Genomic DNA, 20517 nt, shown 5'->3' with positions numbered 1-20517 from the left:
CAATCAACACACTGTCTGTCTGCACTCCACAAGTTTAAATCAATAGGTCGCTGTAAGTTAGGAGATAAAAAAACACATGGCTCTTGATCATACAATATTTGATGATGTGATCTTACCACATAAAGTGAGAGTGCCTCTGGCTTCAGCCATGTCCAGTTTAGTGATGACCTGACAGGTGTACACACCCTCATCATCTGGCTCCACATTCGCTATCATTAGGTCTGGTCCTTCAAATGTGTATCTGCAGAACATACAGCCGTCAGGTTATCTATCTTCTCTTTGTAATCAAAACCCCCTCCTTCATGGTATTAATAACATCTCTACCTCATCATCAAATAAAACATTTTAAAAAATTAAATGATAAAATTTTGGTTTATTTGTTTATGAAACTTTGCTGCGTCATCGTGATTCAATCATTTTAGACATTATTGGTAGTTATCCAATGTAAAGAATATAAACTTACTTTTCATCACTATGGGACTCAAACAGCTTCTGATTGTTCTTTCTCCACTGAATGAGTGGATCGAGCTTGGGGTCTACTTGGGCCAAACAGGTGAAGATGGCTGTGCTTCCAGGCTGCACCCTAAGGGCCTGTGGCGGCGACACGATCACTGTCCTGTCTGGAGGAGAGAGCAAGGAGACACACAGTTTGATACTGAGGCAGGCTACGTGAGGCGAAAATAACATCGGCTAATAACATCAGCTGTTAGGGGGCCGTGTGTGTGTGTGTGTGTGTGTGTGTGTGTCACTCACTGAGCACTTCCAGCTCTGCATTGATTGACATGTTGGTGTTCTCTACAAAGCAGGTGTAGAGGCCTTCATCGTCATGGGTGACATTAGAGATCTCAATCGCCCCGTTGGTGAGTGGGTTAACTCTGGGATCTGCCAGAAGAGAGGAGGAGCTGACACTCTCCCTGGAAAATACACATACACACACACACACACACACACACACACACACATCCAAAACACAGAGTAAGATTGAAACCTTCAGTGTCTGATTAATTCACCACTTTAACCCTGAACAAAAAAAAAGCCTGGTTGGATATTTGCCACAGTGACAAAATTCACAGTCCAGATGTAACAGCATGAGGCTGTTAATTTATGCATATGAAGTGCCACCTACACAATGTCACCTCCGTGAAAACTGTTAATATGAAAATCTGCTAAACACCAAACTAGAATAAATGTGATATAGAGCAACAGTCGTGTGTCTCACCATGTGACTTTGGGTTTAGGTGAACCAAAGGTCTCACACTCCAGTAAAGCCTTCTGACCCTCTGTAAATGTGTATACACTCCTGTCCTCAGTGAGGATCTGTGGAGGAAGCTCTGAAACAACACACAAATAGAAATGAAATGAAACACACGCAGAAGCACACACAAAACTCTTTCACAAGTGACATGCACAATAGAAACACTCACCAATGACATAAACATTGGTGTTGGTGAGGATGCCTCCATGCTTGTTGGAGGCCCGACATTGGTAAATGGCAGTGTCTCCGAAGTTGACATCGTTCAGGATTAAAGATCCGCTTTCCGTCACAGTACGTCTGGAGTCCTTATCGGTTGCTGTTTGAAAGTACATACTGTCAGTACATGCACAGTGTGTTGAAATGCCTGTGTGCAGGTAGGTGTGTGTACTGACCCGAGAGAGGGATCCCATTGATGGTCCAGCTGATGGTGGGAGCGGGTCTGCCATCTGCCAGGCAGTCTAATCTGACAGTCTCACCCGGGGCATATAACTGACTGACCGGCTCTTTGACCCAATAGGGAGCAGCTGCAAGGGACACAATATGTTTCTGTGATAGACTCAAAAACAAAGCACTGATCACCAACATGTTATACTGCTCTGTTTATATTGAGATTTAAATTCAGGTAAATTCATCATTCTTCTGATGACATATGTTAACACATTACAAATCCATGAGCGCACATTCTAAAACCTTCCCACTTGGAAATATCTTGGGAAGAAATAATATGGGTATATGACGTACCATCGACCATCACGGTGTAAGTGTGTGTGGCTTTTCCTTGGGTGTTGTTGGCTATGCACTGGTACTCTCCCGTGTCACTCTCTGCGATAGTACTGAAGCGCAGGCGTCGGCCAAACATTTCTATCGTAGTTCGAGATTCAGACAGCTCACCATCCTTCCTCAGCCAAGACACATCTGGAGTCGGTCTGAAGTGGTGGAGAAAGAGGTAGAGTGTGTTCAGCAAGAGGAGGAAAAAATTAAGAAGGAAAAGTGTAACAGAGGAAGGAATGCAAAAGAGAAGAGAAGCAGCAGTTGTGTGAGGGTGATTTTAAGTGAGATGAAGTGAACATAAATGAATGAAAGAAATAATAATAATAATAATAATAATAATAAACTTTATTTATGTAGCACTTTTCAAAACAAATGTTACAAAGTGCTTTCCAAGTAAAAAACAATTAAAATGACAACCAAGACAATTAGGTGACATCAAGGAAGGCTTTCCGATAGAGGTAAGTTTTTAGTAGAGATTTAAAGCTGCTGATGAAGCTGACCTAATGTCCTCCGGCAGATCATCCCAAAGCCTCGGGGCCCGGACTGAGAATGATTTTTCCCCTTTTGTCATCAGTCGGGCCCCAGGGACAGCTAAAAAACCTTTATTTGAGGATCGCAGAGTGCGGGCAGAAATGTGCAGAAAGAGGTATGCAGTGAGAGGAGGAGCAACAGCGTGAAGCAGGAGACGGGAAGAGAAGAGAATGAAAGAAATGTGAGGATGTTGGGGGGGGCGGGTGGGTGGTTAAAAGGCAGGTACGATTGATTGTAAGAAGTGGCTCAACTTTTCTGATTGATGGGAGCAGAAACACATACATATGCACACAGAGACACTCACAGGCCTTGGACGATGCACTCAAGCTCCAAGGTCTGGCCCCTGAGGGCATGGTAAGTGGTGTGAGCTCCGGTAGGTCTCATCATTGCGGGCCTCTTGTTTCGTACGACTGAGTTGGCTGCAGAAAGAGAGGTGGAAACACAAAGACAGGGAGAAAAAAAATTCATCCATATGTATGGGTGGTTTTCAGATTGCCGTCCTGCTGACACAGCAGCCACTCTCATACACACGCAAACAAATTCAGGGTGTGGTGTCACGCAGAGACGACTCGGCAGCCTTAAGAGACTTAACCTTTCAAATAACAGGCCATCATACAGATTTCCCACACACATGCAGAGGTCTCATGTTAACATGTGCTCATCTTTCTGACCTCTAGTTGGGCCACAGATGCAGGCAGCCACATCGCAGTGGGAGCTGCATCTCATTACCACTGGGCTGAGGTGGTGATGAGCCCCCCCACGGCTGGGGCAGTCTCTTGGATACGATCAACGCTTTGGTCAGCAAAACATGCCACAACATGAGAATGATTTCACGTTGGTTCAACCCTGGGACCTCAGTTGTTCTCAACAAATATTCCTCCCTCATTGGCAGGGCTTCCAATAATGATGGAGAAATGTCCCTGTTGTCCAAATGCAAAACCTACACCCATGTAACTTCATTATACTGAAGTGGCAGCTGAAATATAAAATGAACTTATCTGCATGTCAGAGCCAGAAACAAAGTAATTGTCTTGTGTGTAAATGTACATATAACCAAATGCTTTCCCATGATCCTAACACCTAATTCCACTTTTGACTTCAGACTAATGTTTTTGTAATGTTTCTTACATGGTGTTGACATGATTTAGATCTTCCTCCATCACACTTTATTAGTTTAAATTTTGAATAAAGGCATTGTTACACAGTAGGAACACAGTTTACTTCAGGTTAGATCAGTTCAGTTTAAAACTGTCAGAGCTCAGACGACCCAAAGTAAAACTCACAGGGGGTGACGGTCAGTGTGATGGGTTCTTTTGCCAGAATGGTCCGTGTTGCCAGGTACTGGACATTGCAGGTGTAGTCGTCCCTGCTGTCGTCAGTTGTCAAATGGGCAAAGTAGAGGTTTCCGTCCTTCCCTACCACCACTCGCTTACTAAGCTGGATATGGTGTAGCCCTGGAGAGAGAGGAAGAGAGGTGGTGGTGAGGAGAAAGAATGACAACCGGTAGACACAAAAGACACCACACAAGGGAGAGATTCAGTGTTCAACAATGAAATAAAACAGTGAAAATAAATGGGGGCACCACATAGATTAGGCTCAGAGAAATGGAAAAAATTATGATAAAACAGACGTTGGTGAAGTGGGGTAATAGATCCTGCTCAACTCTAAACGTACTGAAGATATAGTGTTTTAAATCAAAGAATAGAAAATGGATTAAACAATATTCTGAAAGAGAAATATTTAGATAAGATTGTTTCAGAAATGAATAATAAATGATGAAAACTGGACAACAAAAGGACAGACAGGTCTAAGTCTATGGACGATTTATTATAGAGACAGGAACGTAATGGAAGCAGAGATGGAAAAGATAATGTACTCACTCCAGTCCATCCAGTGAATGATAGGCTCCATAGAGCTCTGTGGGGGGTTACACTTCAGAACAATACTGCTTCCCTTTTCCGACTTCACATTAACCTTCTTTTCTTTCTGCTGGGTTGGGGGAACTACAGGGAGGCAAGCAAGAAAAACGCACACACACACACACACACACACACACACCTGTTAGTCTGCGTAGATACACACAGGTGATGAACACTAACATCTGCACACATTCACTGTGTTATGTAGACTTGAGACTTCCTGGGGCAATCCACATCACAGGTGAACTTGAACACACAGTAAAGGGCACAAACAATAAAGAACTATTATTCATACATTTTCATGAGAGGAACTTCAAGGATTGGAGGAGAAGCCTCTTCAGAGAAGGCACCAGGTTTTTTTTTTGTCTTGCAGAAGCTGAGTGACGTGATTTGTGAATTATATGTGTTTGCCCCCACCACCACCACCACCCACCCCCCTCCCCTCCCATTGTTGATAACCCCACAGGAGCCACTGAAGAGTGCTTCACATGACATCAACTCAAGAGCGTTTCTGGGGAAACCGTTGTCAGGGAAACTGTGAGGGAAGGAGGTCGCCCAGAAGAGAGCCAGTCACACAGGTGGATGGATGCACAGAGGTGCTCTGCACTTTTGCTCAGGGGACCGTGTGCGCGTGTGCATGAATGTAATGTGTGTGCATGTGTGTACCTGAATATGTGCTGATTACCATGTTATTGCATGTAATTATGTTCTCGGTGGCAGTACTAGAAGGTCTCAGCGTGAGCCTCCATCTGCTAACAAATGGGATCTCTAAAAAGCAGGGCAAGGATGAGGTTTATACGCTGGCTGCTGCTTACATCTTTGTAAATTGCTGTGTTATTGCTGATAAAACTGACAACACACAGCTCGCTTCTGTAATCTGGACCTTGAAGGCATTTACAGGAGCTCTGGCGCTGAAATTGGCATCTATAAAAGATATGTAACTCCTCTAGTGTGCTGTTGTTTGTTTGAAAACATATCAGAGGGTTTTTGATTTGTTTGATTTTCTCTGAAAGGGTGTTATTCCTTTCTCAAGGCTGAAACCAAATCAGCAAGTACTTAGTGAGCACGACTGAATTCAAATGTGAATTACTAACCTTTCAAAATGCGATGACTGTTACAATAACTACTCAGTGGTTACTTGAGGATTAATCAGTGATCAGTATGTTGTTACCGTCAGTGGAGAGTGTGGCCTCATTAGAGACGGCGGTCCCAAGCTCGTTGGATGCGTAGCAGACATATTTTCCTTGGTACTGCTTCAGGGTGTCCATAGTATTACTGAGTGTGAAGAATGCGAATGAGCCAGTGTCCTTGGAAACCTTCAGCTCTGGGTCACTGCTTGGGTCAAACTCCTCTCCGTCCTTTGTCCATCGGAAACTTGAGCGTAGACATAACAAAGAAAAGAAAAATCAGTAAGTCAAAAAATAACACCCTCGCCTATAAAAGCAGCTCTTAACACGCACAAAATGTCCTTACATGTCACAGCAGTTGAGGACACAAATGAACTGCTGCAAAATTTACACGAGATGCCCCAGTGGGACTCTGTGCTGTGTAATTGCGATATTCATCTCTTCCTTTGCAATCGGAGCAGTTTTCCACTTCAGAGCAGCTAAGACGCTCTGAAAAGATTGCTCGAGGGCTTAATGACATTTATCCCTTGCCGAAATGAGAACTCTGACTGGGAGAAGCTGTGCTCTCATGTAATACTAATATGTAGATGTCAACCGAACAAGGAGAAGGAAGGTCGCTGTTCTCAGTTGTCTATGAAGATAACCAAAGGCAAGTCTCCTCCATGGCTAATATAATATCCACAAACTTGGACAAACCATATTTTCTTTTTTCCTTCTGTGTGGATGCATGTGTGCTGTGCTGACTCACATGGGTGAAGGGTTTCCAGAGGCTTCACAGCTCATGGCGAGGTCTTCTATGCTGAAGACAGTGACAGACTCTGGATGCGTGGTGATCACTGGAGGCCTTTTCACTGCAAGGACCGAAAACAGGTTGCATCTTTACAATATTATCAAGCAGGCATGCAGGCACCGAAATGGTTTACTGCTAGTGTAAAAAACTATTGTAAGACATACACACAGTAATACTGTATCGCACCGTTGTATCACACACATCCCTGTGGCTGCCGGTAACGGCCTAACAAACAACACAGTATAACTAGAGATACTTTAACAGCTGCCCATAAGTATATTCAGTCAATATCACTTAAAAAGACTCCCCAGAGAATGGGATGAAATGTAGGCCGAGGAAAAGAGTGAGAGTAACAGAGCAGGCAGAGAAAATGGGTTGAGATGAGAGGAAATTGATACAGCATAATGTAAGAGGGAGAGCTCATGTAAAAGAGATATATAGCACGAGCTCCTTGTGAGACTGAGAGACAGGGAGGAGGAGGGAAAGTGTCTGTGGGGAAATGAAGCAGGGATTTTGAAGGAAAAAAGTAATGACCACCAGAAGAGGTTTCTCTTCCTCTGTCACCACTCTCCATAACAGCCATAAAGCAATGCCATGATAACAGACTCATAAAAACCAGCATGATGGAGTGTGGCATGAATTGAACCAGCACCTTTGATTCTTTTGCGTGGTTTACAGCCCACGTCGTATTTTTACGTTCTGCTTTTCAAAATTAATAGACAAAAATTTAAATCTTTTGGTTTGCACAGTCTCAGTGACTTTGCATATAGGCTGTTCACGGTGGAATAGAGGTCACAGCTTGATACTTGTTGGCAAAGTCTTTAATTTCACTCTAAGGGGAAGAGACAGAGCCCTAGACAGAGATTAATTTGCATCATGTAGGTAAATGGTTAAAGGCATAAGATGAAGAGGGGAGGGGGTTGTGGTAGATGAGAAGAGGGCAATGGAGATAAAAAGCTGAGCGGACAGGGAAGGGTGGAAGAGCAGCAAATAAAGAGTGCACACAGAAAAACAGAGTGAGGCGAGATGAAGACGGAGGGAAAAAAACAAACAAGGTTCAGAAAGAGACAGATAAGAAGAGTGAGGGAATTTAATGAAAGAATTCCCACTGATAGAAGAAATAAGCACGTTTCCTCAGCTGATCAAATTGAAGTTTGGGCTGCGGGCACTGCTCCATTATTGGCAGAGGAGGAGGAGAGGAGCTGGTGCTTAGCGCTTTAACTCCTCTTTATTTTTTCTGTGTCTTTGATCTGACAGCCCTGCTGTCTCTTTACAGACAGGAGCTCCTCACACTTCCTCTTCCCTGCTCCTGCAGGGATCTCACCTACTGGGAGCCAATGAGGCAAAACACACACCCACATGCAGCAAAAAGCACACAAAAACAGGCACATGTTCACGATAAAACACACACTACAATCACAAATGCACAACAAAACACATCCTTGAAGACAGATGTGTAAACGCGGACACAAGTGCACACTAATGCCAGTATCCTCTAAGTGCAAAATGCGTTTTACTGTGTGCTGGATGCAAAATAACCTCTCTGGCATAATTAAAGTGTTCACAATAAGCTTTGCCAGCACCTACATTAAGACAGATAGACATCAATAAAGTTAAAAGCACTTACGATCACTTATGTGGTCTGTTAGTCCAAAGAGAAAAGGCAAGAGGGAAAAATGTTTCAGCAGCAATAAACAACAAGAAGGAAAAGATGACGTTAAATATACAGAGAGGCCAAACAGACCAATGATGTTTACCCATAATTGAACAACAATTATGCTGCATGGGCGATAAAGCAGTGTGATATCTCCTGTAACGTGTCACTTTTGACCCCAATCTCCTTCACACAGATTCAATCGCATCTCCTTTATCGATCGTGATCAATCAGTCCTCACTGACTCTCACTGACTTGGCAGAGGCTTGCTAATTGAAAGGCATGGGACACCTTGACCTTTTACATCTTTGACCTGCTCCTCCTTCCACCTCCTCATCATCCTCCTCATCCTTGTCCAGCCCTCTCACCCCTGTGTCACCCTGTCCTCCGGGGAATTAGATTGGGAGATTTACTGCGTTTCATCAACATTTACAGGGTAAAATAGATGAGTGTGAGTGTGAGCTCATGTGTGTACAGGCAGGATTAGTTGTTTGTATACACATACACTTTCGAAATCTGTGTGGGTGGTGAAGGACAGTGACTCATTGCAAGCAGTCTTAGATAAAGAGTGAACAACAAAGGCAATAGTGGAAACAATATTCTCTCCCTCTCTCTCTCTACTGGAGCTCTGTGGGCAGGCCAGCAGCGGCAGCGGCAGAGGAGATGAAGATCAATTTCCCTGCAGGGCCACAAGCTCAGCTGTATTCCTAATGCCCACATATTGCATCGAGGAGGAGGAAGAAAATGAGACCAAGCAAGAAAAAGCCTTGCTAGATTATTGTTGTATAACTCAATTGTTGATTAAATTACTCCCCAATCAGATTCTGGTTTGCACCAAGGAAACCAGATCAATAGTGGGACTAATCAATGCAGTATGAGGGGATCAATTACAGAGTAATTAGACACACCACAGGCACAGATGAGTGCAAACCAAAGAGGCCTCAAACAGTGTAGTATTTCAAGCATAAAAGCTCAATCCACTCCTGACTATTGAGGCTACAGAAAGAGAAACATGCTCATTCTACTCATTTGCACTAATTAATCACGATGAAAGATCATTATTATCCAGCTTTGATGTATCAACAATGTAATTAGCACAACAAATAGATATTTGAAGCTCATGGAAACATTGGGCTACCCATTGTTATGAATGGTTGTGATATGAGTGGGTACTCACAGTTGGAGGGTATGTGTATGGCTGCTTGGCTGGGCCGGGCAGCGAGGGCTAGGAGGAGGAGGAGGAAGGGGAGGAGGTGGGAGGAGCACTGCCCCCTACTGCCAACCTGCTGTCGCTGCGTGTGAGGCATTGCTCACTGTCCCATCAAAGGCCCACCTGCTCACACACGTATAGTAAAATGCACACAGAAGGCAACAGTTAATGTTACATTGTTAGTCTAGATGTTTAATGCTTGCCCATATGCTAATATAGTCATGTTTGATAGATCAACCAATAGCTAAAGGGAAGGAGATGTTACAGGCATATTATATGTAATATGTTACCTGCAAGTCAGTGACAGGGAGTAAAGGGCCCTGTACTCCCTGTCACTGACTTGTAGGTAACATATAACATAGAATATGCCTGTAACAGCAACCTCACACACACACTGAGCAAGTGTGAGGCAATAGGCGCGTTTCCACTGCAGGAGTTCCTGGTAAAGGAAGAGGTACAGAGGTGCTTTGAGTCTGACCAATCAGTACAGAGTAAATCTCAAGTGCCACTGGGACTTTTTTTTTTTCAGTGGAGACACACACCAACGGTCCTGGCCGCGTAAAATTACCCCAAAGTTCCTGCAGTGGAAACGTGCCTTATGTCTCGCTTCCAGGAGGCCTCAGCTTTGCCTCGTACCTCTTTGGTCCCTCTTGTCTTCTCTCCTGTTTTTTTTTTCTTTTTCCCCCCGCCTTCTTCTTTAAGTAAGGTCCACGCCCTCCTGCTGGTCTCCTCTGTGAAGGATAAAAGAGAAAGGGGGAGGTGAAGGGGAGGGCAAGAGATACAGGGAGAGGGAGGGGCAGAGAGGGGCCATGTGTCAGAATGGGAGAAAAATTACCCTGCACCATGTGGTCAGACCTATAGACAGACCGGGACATGGAGTTAACACACCAATCAAGAGTTGACAATACACACCCCAACAAAAATCATCAACAATGCCTTTCACTGAACCTGTTCTTGCAAAGAAGAAGAAGGGGGGGGGAAAAAATCCCATTTGGTTAATTACATGAATAGTGGCGCATATTGAAAGACCGCCATAAAAAGCTGCAGACAGTCTCCCAGAACCCAGATGGGCTGTGGACAGACAAATGCAGATTGATGAAGTCTCAAATCAGATAATACGCAAGACAGAGAAACAAATATTTGATAATTAGGTTGACTGTCCAGGGCTGCATCGCACGAGCTGAACAGTTCATAGTGTACTTGGGCGATATTGCTGTGATAAGTGTGCGATAAAGATGCTATCAGTCATGGTGAGTGAGGCAAACCACCCCTGCTAGGAGTCTATCCGTTCTCCATCTGTACTCTTGGAGTCGGTCCTCGCCACAACACGCAGGCTGTCCTCCCCCGTGGCACCACGTGGAGCAGACCACTGAGTGTTTACACTACTCAGTATCACACACAAAGAACTGTTATTGCACACCATGATTAAGACGTACATGTGAGACAAAAGAAAACAACGACAATAGAGAGAACATGCCTATTTGGCAGCCCTGCGGCGATGGCAGCTTGATTGAAAGAGATTTGGCTCCGCACAGCGTTGTTTGTTCAGAGTGCCAGAACGGAGTGATGGGTGACCTTGGATAGTGTGGAAAGGTCAATCAGGAGAGGAGAGGAAGATGATGGAGAAGACGGTGGGCGAGAAGCAAATGGAGAGTGGTGATTATCGTTCATTTTCTTTTATCTAGTGGGTAATGGCTGACAAGTTAATTGCTGTGGATAATTCATATGTCAGTCAATGGAGGTTGTATTGAATATCTAACACCAGTATCTCAGTAAGAGAAATAGGAATGTGGGATTTGTCTACATCAAAGGAGCCAAATTAGGTAAAATTAAAGACAAAACAATAGCTAAGCTCTTAATAAGGCAGTTTAAACTAACAGCATTAGGATTAAATGAGCCATTACGCTCGCTTGTCGGAGAACTGGCACAACAAGCAAACTGAGAGGGAGCAGAGGGAGGGGGTGAGGGCAGGTGGAGGGCTTCTGGGGGAAATGAAAAGTGGGTTTGAGCTGTAGAGCAGAGGAGAGGGAGAGGTGGAGGTGATGGGAGGGGTGGAGAAATGTGGAAGAAGGGAGGAGGAGGAGGAGGAGGAGGAGGAACAGGGATGACAGAGGGTGACAGCTGTGATGCTAATCCTATCTGTTCACATGCACGCGCATATACGAACATGTGCAAGCTCGTCTAATCAGTGCACATTGTTTGTTCACTTACTTTTTGATTGTGCATCTACTTTTCCAGTTGCTGGACCCAGACTGAAGCTGCTTTAGTTGCTGTTCTCCTGAGACAGGGAGCCAATTACAGTGATCCGGTCTTAAACCAGCTGCTCCAAAATACCATTAGAGTCAAATGAACACAGCACAGCTAGTCAGGGTATTATTGCTGGTGTTAATGTGAGCTAAGGTGGGAGCTTGTCTACCACTGCCCGCTTCCAAAGAGACATGAAGGAGAGCTGAGAGGAGTGAAACAGGATGCTGGTTAATAATGTGACGGGCCGTAGCTTGTCATGACGCCAATCACACACACACACACACACACACACACACACACACACACAGACACTGAGGCAGACAGCAGTGGGGAGACATACAAAGAAGCTTGTAATGCACGGATGGACAGACAGTAAGGAAGGCGGGCAGACACATACACACACACCTCGAGTGGTCTGACAGAAGAGATCAGACAGATAAAAGGGCATGGTCCAGTGGGCTCCAGTCAGGAGGTAGATTGTGCCACAGAATATTCCAGTCATGTTGAGTAGGCGCAGTAAAGGGGAACACTATAATGGGTTGGCATGGGTGTGACTGGGCAAGGGAGAGGCTGAGACAGACAGAGAGACAGACAGAGAGAGAGAGGTATGGCGGATTGCCATATAACGGAGCCAGTGCCGCCACCCAAGCATTCTGATAGCACAGGCTGATGTGGCTTAAGGCGCATGCACACAAAAGCACACGCACGCAGACACACTTTCACACTGTTTGCACGGCACGGAGCCTTGTGGCCGCTCCATTATCTCAGGGGTGAGAGACATTGACAGTGAAGCAGATGCCTGATTTCACTTCTTCAGAGGTGTCCGCTGTGCAGCTGTCAGTGATCCAATCCCAGCCCTGTTACCTGCTTCATTGGACAGGGTCAGAGGTCACGCCTGGGGCGGCTGCCTGCAGCTGGGTTGAGATGACCCGTCATAGTGTTTCGAGGTGCTTTTTAAAAACTATTATCACTGCCGGAGTGTCAAAGGGCGCCATCAGAAGTCGGTCAATCACAACGAGATTGTAGAGCGCGCGGCACTGACTGGAGATTTGAGGGCGTGGTCATTTTTTCTGCAAGAAAGCCTGACTGCAAAAAGAAAATGCCACCAGCAGACCATGTATCAAGCAAACCAAATCAAGCAAGTCAATTTTGCAAGTCTTCAATTATTCATGGATCCCTGCTTTGAGGCGTTTTGCTTACAAAAACAAAATAACCCAAACAGCGTATATTAAGATGTTACTGTTGCTGCCATTAGTTGAGTCTAATTGCTGTACTACCAATGTGATTTGTAACACCCTTGTCATCCATTAGGGAGAAAATTGCACCCTTCTGTCCTCTGCAAAATGTAGTAATTAGCATTAAGAAGACATGTTGGGCGTTGCCAAGGACTTGAAATGCTGAACAGGCTCTCTTATCTCTTATGCGTGTGTGTGGTGAGAGGGCAAAACATGCAAGATCAAATCTCAAGAGTCATATCATGTTGTGAGTTTCACACACATTCTGATCTCGTGCAAACCACCCACACTCAAGTTAGCTGCTTTAACTGTTTGCTTCATATCCTCACGCATCACGAGCTGAGGTGTTGATGAATGTGGTTTGGTATGTTTTATCTCAACGCAGTGTGTCATCAAAATATCAATTCTAAAAGCCTCTGCTCTTTGATTAGATGCGTTGCTCTACAGGATTCTACTGTGTGTGTGTGTGTGTGTGTGCATGTGTGTGTGTGTGTGTGTGTGTGTGTGCATGCATGTTCAAACATGTGTGCGGGTCTTGCGTCCTGTCATGCCTTTCTTTTAAATATTAACTATCTCCAGCTGTGAAGATGTGTAGGGGGAGAGGACGCGGGATGGAAGGACGGGGGGGAGAAAAATAAACGAATACATGCCCCTCCTTTACCCCCTCCTCTTCCCTCAGGGTTCGTCTGTCTGGAGAAACATCAGGCTGAGAAGAGACAGACGGAAGATCGGGGAATAGATAGTAATTTCGACATAAACAAAGAGAGTACTCACTGAGACAAACGGACTGACAGAGTTATGGCGCTACAGGAGAAGGGCAGTGAGAGATTATGAGGGTCAATGGATAGCATAAGTGTGAGGGGGGGGCTGTGTGTTGAGGAACAAGGTGAAGCTGGTGGGGGGTAGATGATCAGGCCCCCTGAAGAGTGAATTATTCATAGAAATCCCCTTCCTGTCGGCACAATTTGCCCTAAATTCACCCAAATTCATAATTCATTTGCACCCCTTCACCATACATTTTGCTTTGGTCTCAGACGGATGCTGTCCATCTATACCTGGTGTCTTTGGTGTGACTGTCTCATTCTCTCCTTCGCCGCCTCCCCTCCGCCTCTCTCTGGCAGGGTCATACTTAATGCATGAGCCTGTTGCAGTGAGACAAGTCTCAGACCCACTCCGTCACTACAGCAGAAAAATACCACAAATCATGTGAAATAATACGGGATGCCTGTTTCTTCTCTGCTCCACGATTCACTCCACACCAAAACCATTCACCACAGTGAGGAGCGCGTTTCATTCAAGCCTCTCCTCACATATTCTCTCTACTTATAAGCCGAGGCTTAAAATGGGAACCGTCCAAGAACAATGAGTGCCTATTTTCTTGTCATCTTTGTATCGGTCGTCTTCTCCTCTCCCCATTCCTTGATAGCTGACACTAAAAGCTTTCTTCAGTGATCATCACCCTCTACAATATTTTTCACGGTCACTTTTCCTGTCATCTCTTTCTCCTGTTTTCCATAATCAAAGCCTTTTCTCAGTTTCACAACCTGCTGTGGTAGCACTATGTCTTGGACAATAGATAGCACGGCTGATTAATCCAATATTTACAACTTAAATAGAAAGGAGGTTTAACGACACAGTAGGAAACCTCTTGTGCTGGCACTCTTTGTAAAAGAGCATGTGCTTCAAGACTGATGATCCATGGTCAACTGCGATTGAAAAATTTACCAGAGGGAGAAAAAACAAAAAACTGCAGCGCTAAAGCTTATCTGGAATCAGGGTACTCAGACAGCACATTTATCAATACCACTATTAGCATAAGCTCGGCCGTTAGATACTTTGCAACTCCCACTCCCACAGATGCAGCGATAGAACCGGTGCCATATTTCACTCAGCTCCCGACGCCTGCACATCTTTTAAGGACCCCACCCATCCCTGTTTTGTCAGGGGTTATGGGTTAACGTTGGAGTGACACAAAGCAGGAGAAAATAAAGGTTGTCAGAGGAGCCGTGAGGGCAACCGCCCACACTCTCTCTATCCTGGTTGCTATGACAACAGGGTCTCTACACATCAACCCCCCCCCCTGCACATACTAAATCAGTTATTCACACACATGGACACTAACAGGTTTGCGGTATTGTTAACATATGCGGACACACGTACACACACTCACTCATGTGCTGGTGCGCCTTGACAGGCCGTCCCTCAAACACACACACAGTCCAAATACTGGATGTCTTCACATCTACACTATACACGTACGTCAACTGACACGTGGACGCACATAAGATGAAAGAAACACCCAGACTTGGCAGCAGGTGTTGAAGTTAGTCAAAGATTCATAAGGTTAAATCATTTACAAACGTATCCAACTATAAGACAAAACACAAGTACAAGATTTCCAAAGTCCTCTCCAATTCCCCACTCTCACTCTGTCTTCTCTGTACACCCATAAACACACGTACTGTCATCCCGCCAAGACTGCAAAAGAAGCTTACCTCTGGCGTGATTTATTTATTGATGTTTTTCCCCTTAAGACACAATGGGAATGGGAGAATAAAAGAAGTGGTGAATAATTCAAGGAGTAAAGGAGTGGACTCATTAAGACATCCGTGAGGGCTGGAGAAAGAGAGGAGTGGTGGATGAAGGGAAGGAGGGACAGAGGGATGGAGGAAGGTGAACCGACTATAAGAGAAAGAGAAAGAAAGAAGGGCAAGACCGGCGGGAGATCAAAGGCGGGGTTGACAACAAAGTCGAACACAAAAAGTCTGAAAAATTAATAGAAAGTGAAAACAAAGAGAGGGGGAAAATGAAAAGGAAAGAACAAAGCAAAAAAAAGATGGGTAGGAAAATGAAGTGCAAATGATACATGTGTAAAGAGAGGCATCTGGTTATGGGACCACTGGGCAGTAAAAGCTCTCTGGCAATCAAAAACAGGGGTGATACTCTACTCTAATGTAATAGTGTATCAGATTCCCGATACGTGTGTGTGTTTGTGTGTTTGTGTGCATGAGTGCATGTGCGTATCAGTAAAGATCAGGCTGTGTGTCAGCAGGTCAGCTAATCTCTCTTGTCAGCTAATGGAACCAGTCTTGCAGATGGAGCGCTGCCTCCAGCTCCTTGTGCTTCTAGCATGTTAGCTGCTGCTCACTTAGGTAAACAGCTGATAACGTAATTTCCTTATGGCTTGCCTGTCACTTGGCTGGTTAACAGGGCATAGAGATCTATGGTACCTATAAAAAAAAAGCACACAGACAAAAAATGTTTGGGTAGATAAACTCATGACTGTAATATTGAATCTCTTTCTTTCCTTTCAGTGGCCTTTACTTGTATATACAAAACACACGGAGAAAGAAAACACTCTCCCTTTTTTAATTGGCAAAAATGAATACACTCATCAAGGAAACTAATCAAATCATTTTGTATATTAAATGAGAAACGTGCGTATTCTCTATGTATACATATAAGCCTACATTGCTGCTCTCTTGCCCGTGGGTATCACTGCCTTCATTAGCAGCAGCATCAGTCAGAGTCTGAGCCTGCAGCATAAAGCTTGCTAATTACAGACACACCCTAGGTGTCACACAGAAGATATAAGATGCGACGCATCCGAACTCGCCCTCATAGGCATGTTGCTATGCGCTGCAGAGGGAACATGTGATGATGAACACAGCTTATAGAGATGCTTTTTTGTGGCTGGCTGGTTTAATGTCCATATTGTAGATAGTTAACGGTGTTAGCTTGTGTAAAGAGAGCCAGTCATGACATTATGAAATTATGTGGAAGAGCTATTAGGAGTGACCTTCTCCCTTTCCCCCTCCCCACTTCCTCTTACATCTCCAGCTCCATCCAGTAACTGCTTTCTGTCTCTCTTTATCTCTCATAACCAGACTCTCCCCCTCTCTCCTGCTACCCAGGAGCTAACAGCCTTGCTTGTGTTTCTCCTTTATTTTCATGTGTATTTTGACCTTTACTGACACTTTTTTTTCCTCTATCTTTATGACAACATTTTCTATATATAAAGTGTAGCACTGTGGAGCTCCTACAGTAAATACATGTTCGAATGCAGCTATTAATCCCTTAGAGAGAGAAATTAGAGGGAGATCATAAGGGTGAAGAGGAGGTTTTATGTGTGTGTGCAAGAAAAGCCTATGGGGATCAAACTGGAGCCAGACAGGCCAGTAAAAAGGAGCCGACATCACTAGAGCATCTATCAGAGTTGCACTGAAACCAGATGAAGCAGCTTAACACTGTAGGAGAGAACAAACCCACTACACCAACACAAACAGTGTGTAACAGCACCAGAGGGAAATCAACAGATGCTGGAATATCCATACCATGGTATAGCTACTGTGTATGATAAAAAAACCACATAAGCACATACATGACTTTATGGTTATTTTTCCATACAGGTCATTGTTATTCAAGTCAGCCATGCATAAATAAGGTGCAAAGCAGCAGAGCAGCTGTATGGGCCTAAGGTTATCTGATGAGTCTCTGGTGTGAATGGGAGCATATGTGTCCACTTGTGTCTGGGATGCATCAAGTGTAATGTGCAGGTGAGTGGGGGTTGTGTTGGCTGTTGCAGGTATAGTGGTGTCTGAAGAGGCGTTATGCAGTCAGTCATTGAGCAGACAGAGAGGAGGAGGAGGGAGTGGTCCCTTGGGTCAGGTGATAAGTGGCCCATATAGCGATGGAGGACACAGCTGCCTTCGACTCGTGTGACACGCAAGGACACGTGGCCACCTCCTCTGGGAAATTTGGCACGCCACACCCCGAGGAGAGGCGGGGTATGTAAACGCGACCTACGACCTTCAGCACAACAAGTTAGACCTTGAGGATTCCTCAGAATCATGACAAAAATATCAATCCCGCCTAATGTGAAAATTGGGACTTCTTTGTTTTGTAGATAAACCTTTATGTCTCAGTTTTCCAGGTTCTTGAGCAGAGATACTTTTTTTAATAATAGGCCTATTTCAAAAAAGTAAATTTTGCCTGTAAGCTGCCCCGTAGACAGATTTTTGCTAAGCTTTATACTTTGCCAGAAACATTTGTCAAGGTCTCCTAAGGTTGGATGTAATCCTGTCTTTTCCACCACTTCAGGGAAATGAGCTACTGGCAGGACAAGGTCACACATGGTACTTCACTGACACATTTGCATGGAGGGGCCCCAGTGGCTCAACGACTGTGGGCAAGTGGCTGGATCTTTTTTCTAACCTCATACTGGGCTTAGAAAAAAAAAAGGTTGCATATAAAATTACAGGAAGTAAATGGATGCGAACTAATGTCATACATGGTTTCAACCATTCACATGCGGTACAAAGATACACAGTTCTAGTTGCAGCAATGCAAAAGAGAGATATATAAACAATTGCAAATTTCAACAACAAAAACAAACAAAACAGCCCAAGCATAACCACGCTACAAGCTAACTGACCACAGTTGTAGCAAAACAACGCACGAGACCTGGTGAGCATCCTCAGAATTATTAACCAGGTCAGGCAGCGGCTTCTTGGCAATCCCATTAACTTTGTTAAAAGTTGCAAAAGCAGCACTTCCCCTTAAGTGGTCCTTATCTAATCAAATACAAGGTCTATGGGGGATGAAGCAGGAGATGTAACACTAGTAGATTTCTATGGACTGGAAGGAGTGAGGAAAGCTATGTGTGTATGGATGAGAAGGAACGAGAGAAGGGGTGAAGAGGTAAATAATGGATTTTATAGCTCTTTTTGAAGCTGTCCAGTCTTCTATGTGGAGACTGATTTTAAGAAAAAAAAATCACATCATCTCTATGTTCTGTTGGGACACAACCACATTTTAGCATAAGTGCTAATAGGAGCGAGCATTTCATTGATTTGTTTGTTGTCCAGTATGGAAATCGTTCATTCTTCCTGCTGTGTTTGCACTTCATTTCTTTTATGCTGCACACTCTCTCCCCACGCTGCAATCGCAAGCCAGTCTTTCAGATTTATCGTAGCAATCTGCGTGAATTCAAGGTATTTTTCAGTCAGACCAGCTGATATTCTAATGTGAGTCAAGTTGATCTGATTCAAGTCAAGGTGAAATCATTTTAAAGGTAAAAATCTGCATCATCACCTTTGAAGTTGTCATCCGTCTCTGTAGAAAATGCTCCTTTCAATCGGGTCACAGTGGTGAATGATTTGGCATTCAGTTCATACTATATTTTAAAAAAATCTGCAGTTACCTACTAGAACATCTGCGGTGAGATGCTGCAGATGTTTTATCAGTCTGTGGTAGTGAGTGTGTTGTTTAATGCTGCAGTCTGCTGGGGAGGCAGCATCACACACAAGGATGCAAGGCGACTGGACAAATTAGTTACAGATTAGAAGATTGGACACACTGTGGGAGGTGGTGGAGAGATGCACAGTGAAGATGTAAAAGGTCGTTCTTAACAACTCAGATCATCCACTTCATAACACCTTGATGGATCAGAAAGAAGAAAAAAACAGCAGTGGTGGACGACTCCTCTCTGTTCAGTGAGATTCAGAAGATCCTTCATACCAACAGCCATCAGGCCTTTTAATACTTTTAATTCCTTTAATAGATGAGCTGCCTGACAAATTAATTTCCCTTTGGGATGAATAAAGATATTCTTATTCGTATTCTTAGAAATCCTATGATTCAAGTTTTGCAGTGCTTTAACCATGCCCTGCAGTTTGGAGTTGTGATTTTTAGCTGTGGGATTATAATTTCATATACGTTTTGTTTTGTTTTTTCATTTTCTTAAAAGTGTCAATATTCCAATACAGAATATTATGATTATATAAGTGACTACCCTGGCCCAGGAAACCATTCCCCACCAGAGATGCTGCTTGTCTCTTCATCTGCCTGTTTCTGCCTCTTTCATCTCTCCGTGTCATCAGCTCACAGTGGAACACAGCAAAGCTCAGATATGTGAAACCAACACACACTGTCACTCAAACCTGCTCACACGTGCACACGGCAGCAGACTGAGGGTTAGTCGGGGTAATTGTCTGGTAAGACAAGTCAGTTTAAGGAGATTTGCCTGCCATTCAAATGGGGGTGAGTGAGGATAAAAGACAGCGGAGAGACATGGGAAACCGAGTTTGCATGGTGATACAGCCACTGGGCTTCATCCATGGTTGAAGCTTATTTGTACACACCACAGTGTGTGTGTGTGTGTGTGTGTGTGTGTGTGTGTGTGTGTGTGTGTGTGTGTGTGTGTGTGTGTGTGTGTGTGTGTGTGTGTGAGAAAATGTGAGTGTGTCCACTTAGGATGTGACAGGTCACTATTGCCATGCATGACTCATTTTGTTTGTTGTAGTATGTGTCTGTTTGTGTGTCCATTACGTGTGTATATGCTTATTTGTCTGTGTGCGTGCACTGTCTTGGACTAGGTGTCAATACCCCCAGCTCACTTTCCTTTTCTCGCCCTGCAATCACCATGACAACCTCCTGACTCCAGCTCAGCTGCACACAGCAAATATTTCTCTCCCATCCCCCTCCCACATGTTCATCCCCCCTCACCCCATCCCCCTATACCCTCTCTCTCTCTCTCCTCTCTCTCTCCTCTCTCTCTCTCGCTCTATGTCATCCATCTGTACTTTATACTCTCCACCTTCATCTTGTCTCCCATGTCTCCATCTCTCGCTCTTTCCTCATCTCTGCCTTCCTCCAGTTCCCCTGTTATGTCTACATGCTACCAAATACATGAAAGACTTCCCTCTTCCTGGCTGTCGTCTGCGCCGAAAGTCTATCTTTTATTTGCACTCCTCTCTCTTTCGCTTCTGTTCTCTATT

The 20517-nt window shown here is 44.4% G+C and overlaps 1 protein-coding gene across 2 annotated transcripts in view; it reads right to left on the bottom strand.

The window, feature by feature from the left end:
• l1cama (L1 cell adhesion molecule, paralog a) overlaps positions 1 to 20517 on the bottom strand; it is a 40989-nt gene that overhangs the window by 7077 nt on the left and 13395 nt on the right. The window contains exons 2-16 of one of the 2 annotated variants that reach the window (XM_085781950.1): positions 9853 to 9988; positions 9225 to 9380; positions 8021 to 8035; positions 6352 to 6454; positions 5648 to 5850; positions 4438 to 4560; positions 3841 to 4011; positions 2862 to 2976; positions 1997 to 2181; positions 1648 to 1779; positions 1425 to 1571; positions 1220 to 1331; positions 754 to 914; positions 464 to 620; positions 117 to 241 (exon numbers count right to left, since the gene is read on the bottom strand). In XM_085781950.1, the coding sequence (XP_085638076.1) occupies positions 117 to 241; positions 464 to 620; positions 754 to 914; positions 1220 to 1331; positions 1425 to 1571; positions 1648 to 1779; positions 1997 to 2181; positions 2862 to 2976; positions 3841 to 4011; positions 4438 to 4560; positions 5648 to 5850; positions 6352 to 6454; positions 8021 to 8035; positions 9225 to 9354 (1879 nt within the window). In that variant the 5' untranslated portion in view covers positions 9355 to 9380; positions 9853 to 9988. The remainder of the gene's footprint in view (positions 1 to 116; positions 242 to 463; positions 621 to 753; positions 915 to 1219; positions 1332 to 1424; positions 1572 to 1647; positions 1780 to 1996; positions 2182 to 2861; positions 2977 to 3840; positions 4012 to 4437; positions 4561 to 5647; positions 5851 to 6351; positions 6455 to 8020; positions 8036 to 9224; positions 9381 to 9852; positions 9989 to 20517) is intronic. The other variant, XM_085781951.1, reaches the window with a different exon arrangement.

This window comes from Trachurus japonicus, chromosome 7 (assembly GCF_045865225.1).
Source record: "Trachurus japonicus isolate A0001 chromosome 7, Traja_1.0".
NCBI classification, from domain to species: Eukaryota; Metazoa; Chordata; class Actinopteri; order Carangiformes; family Carangidae; genus Trachurus; species Trachurus japonicus.
Note: the sequence above shows the minus strand (reverse complement) of the source record. Positions and strands in the feature narration are given on the sequence as shown.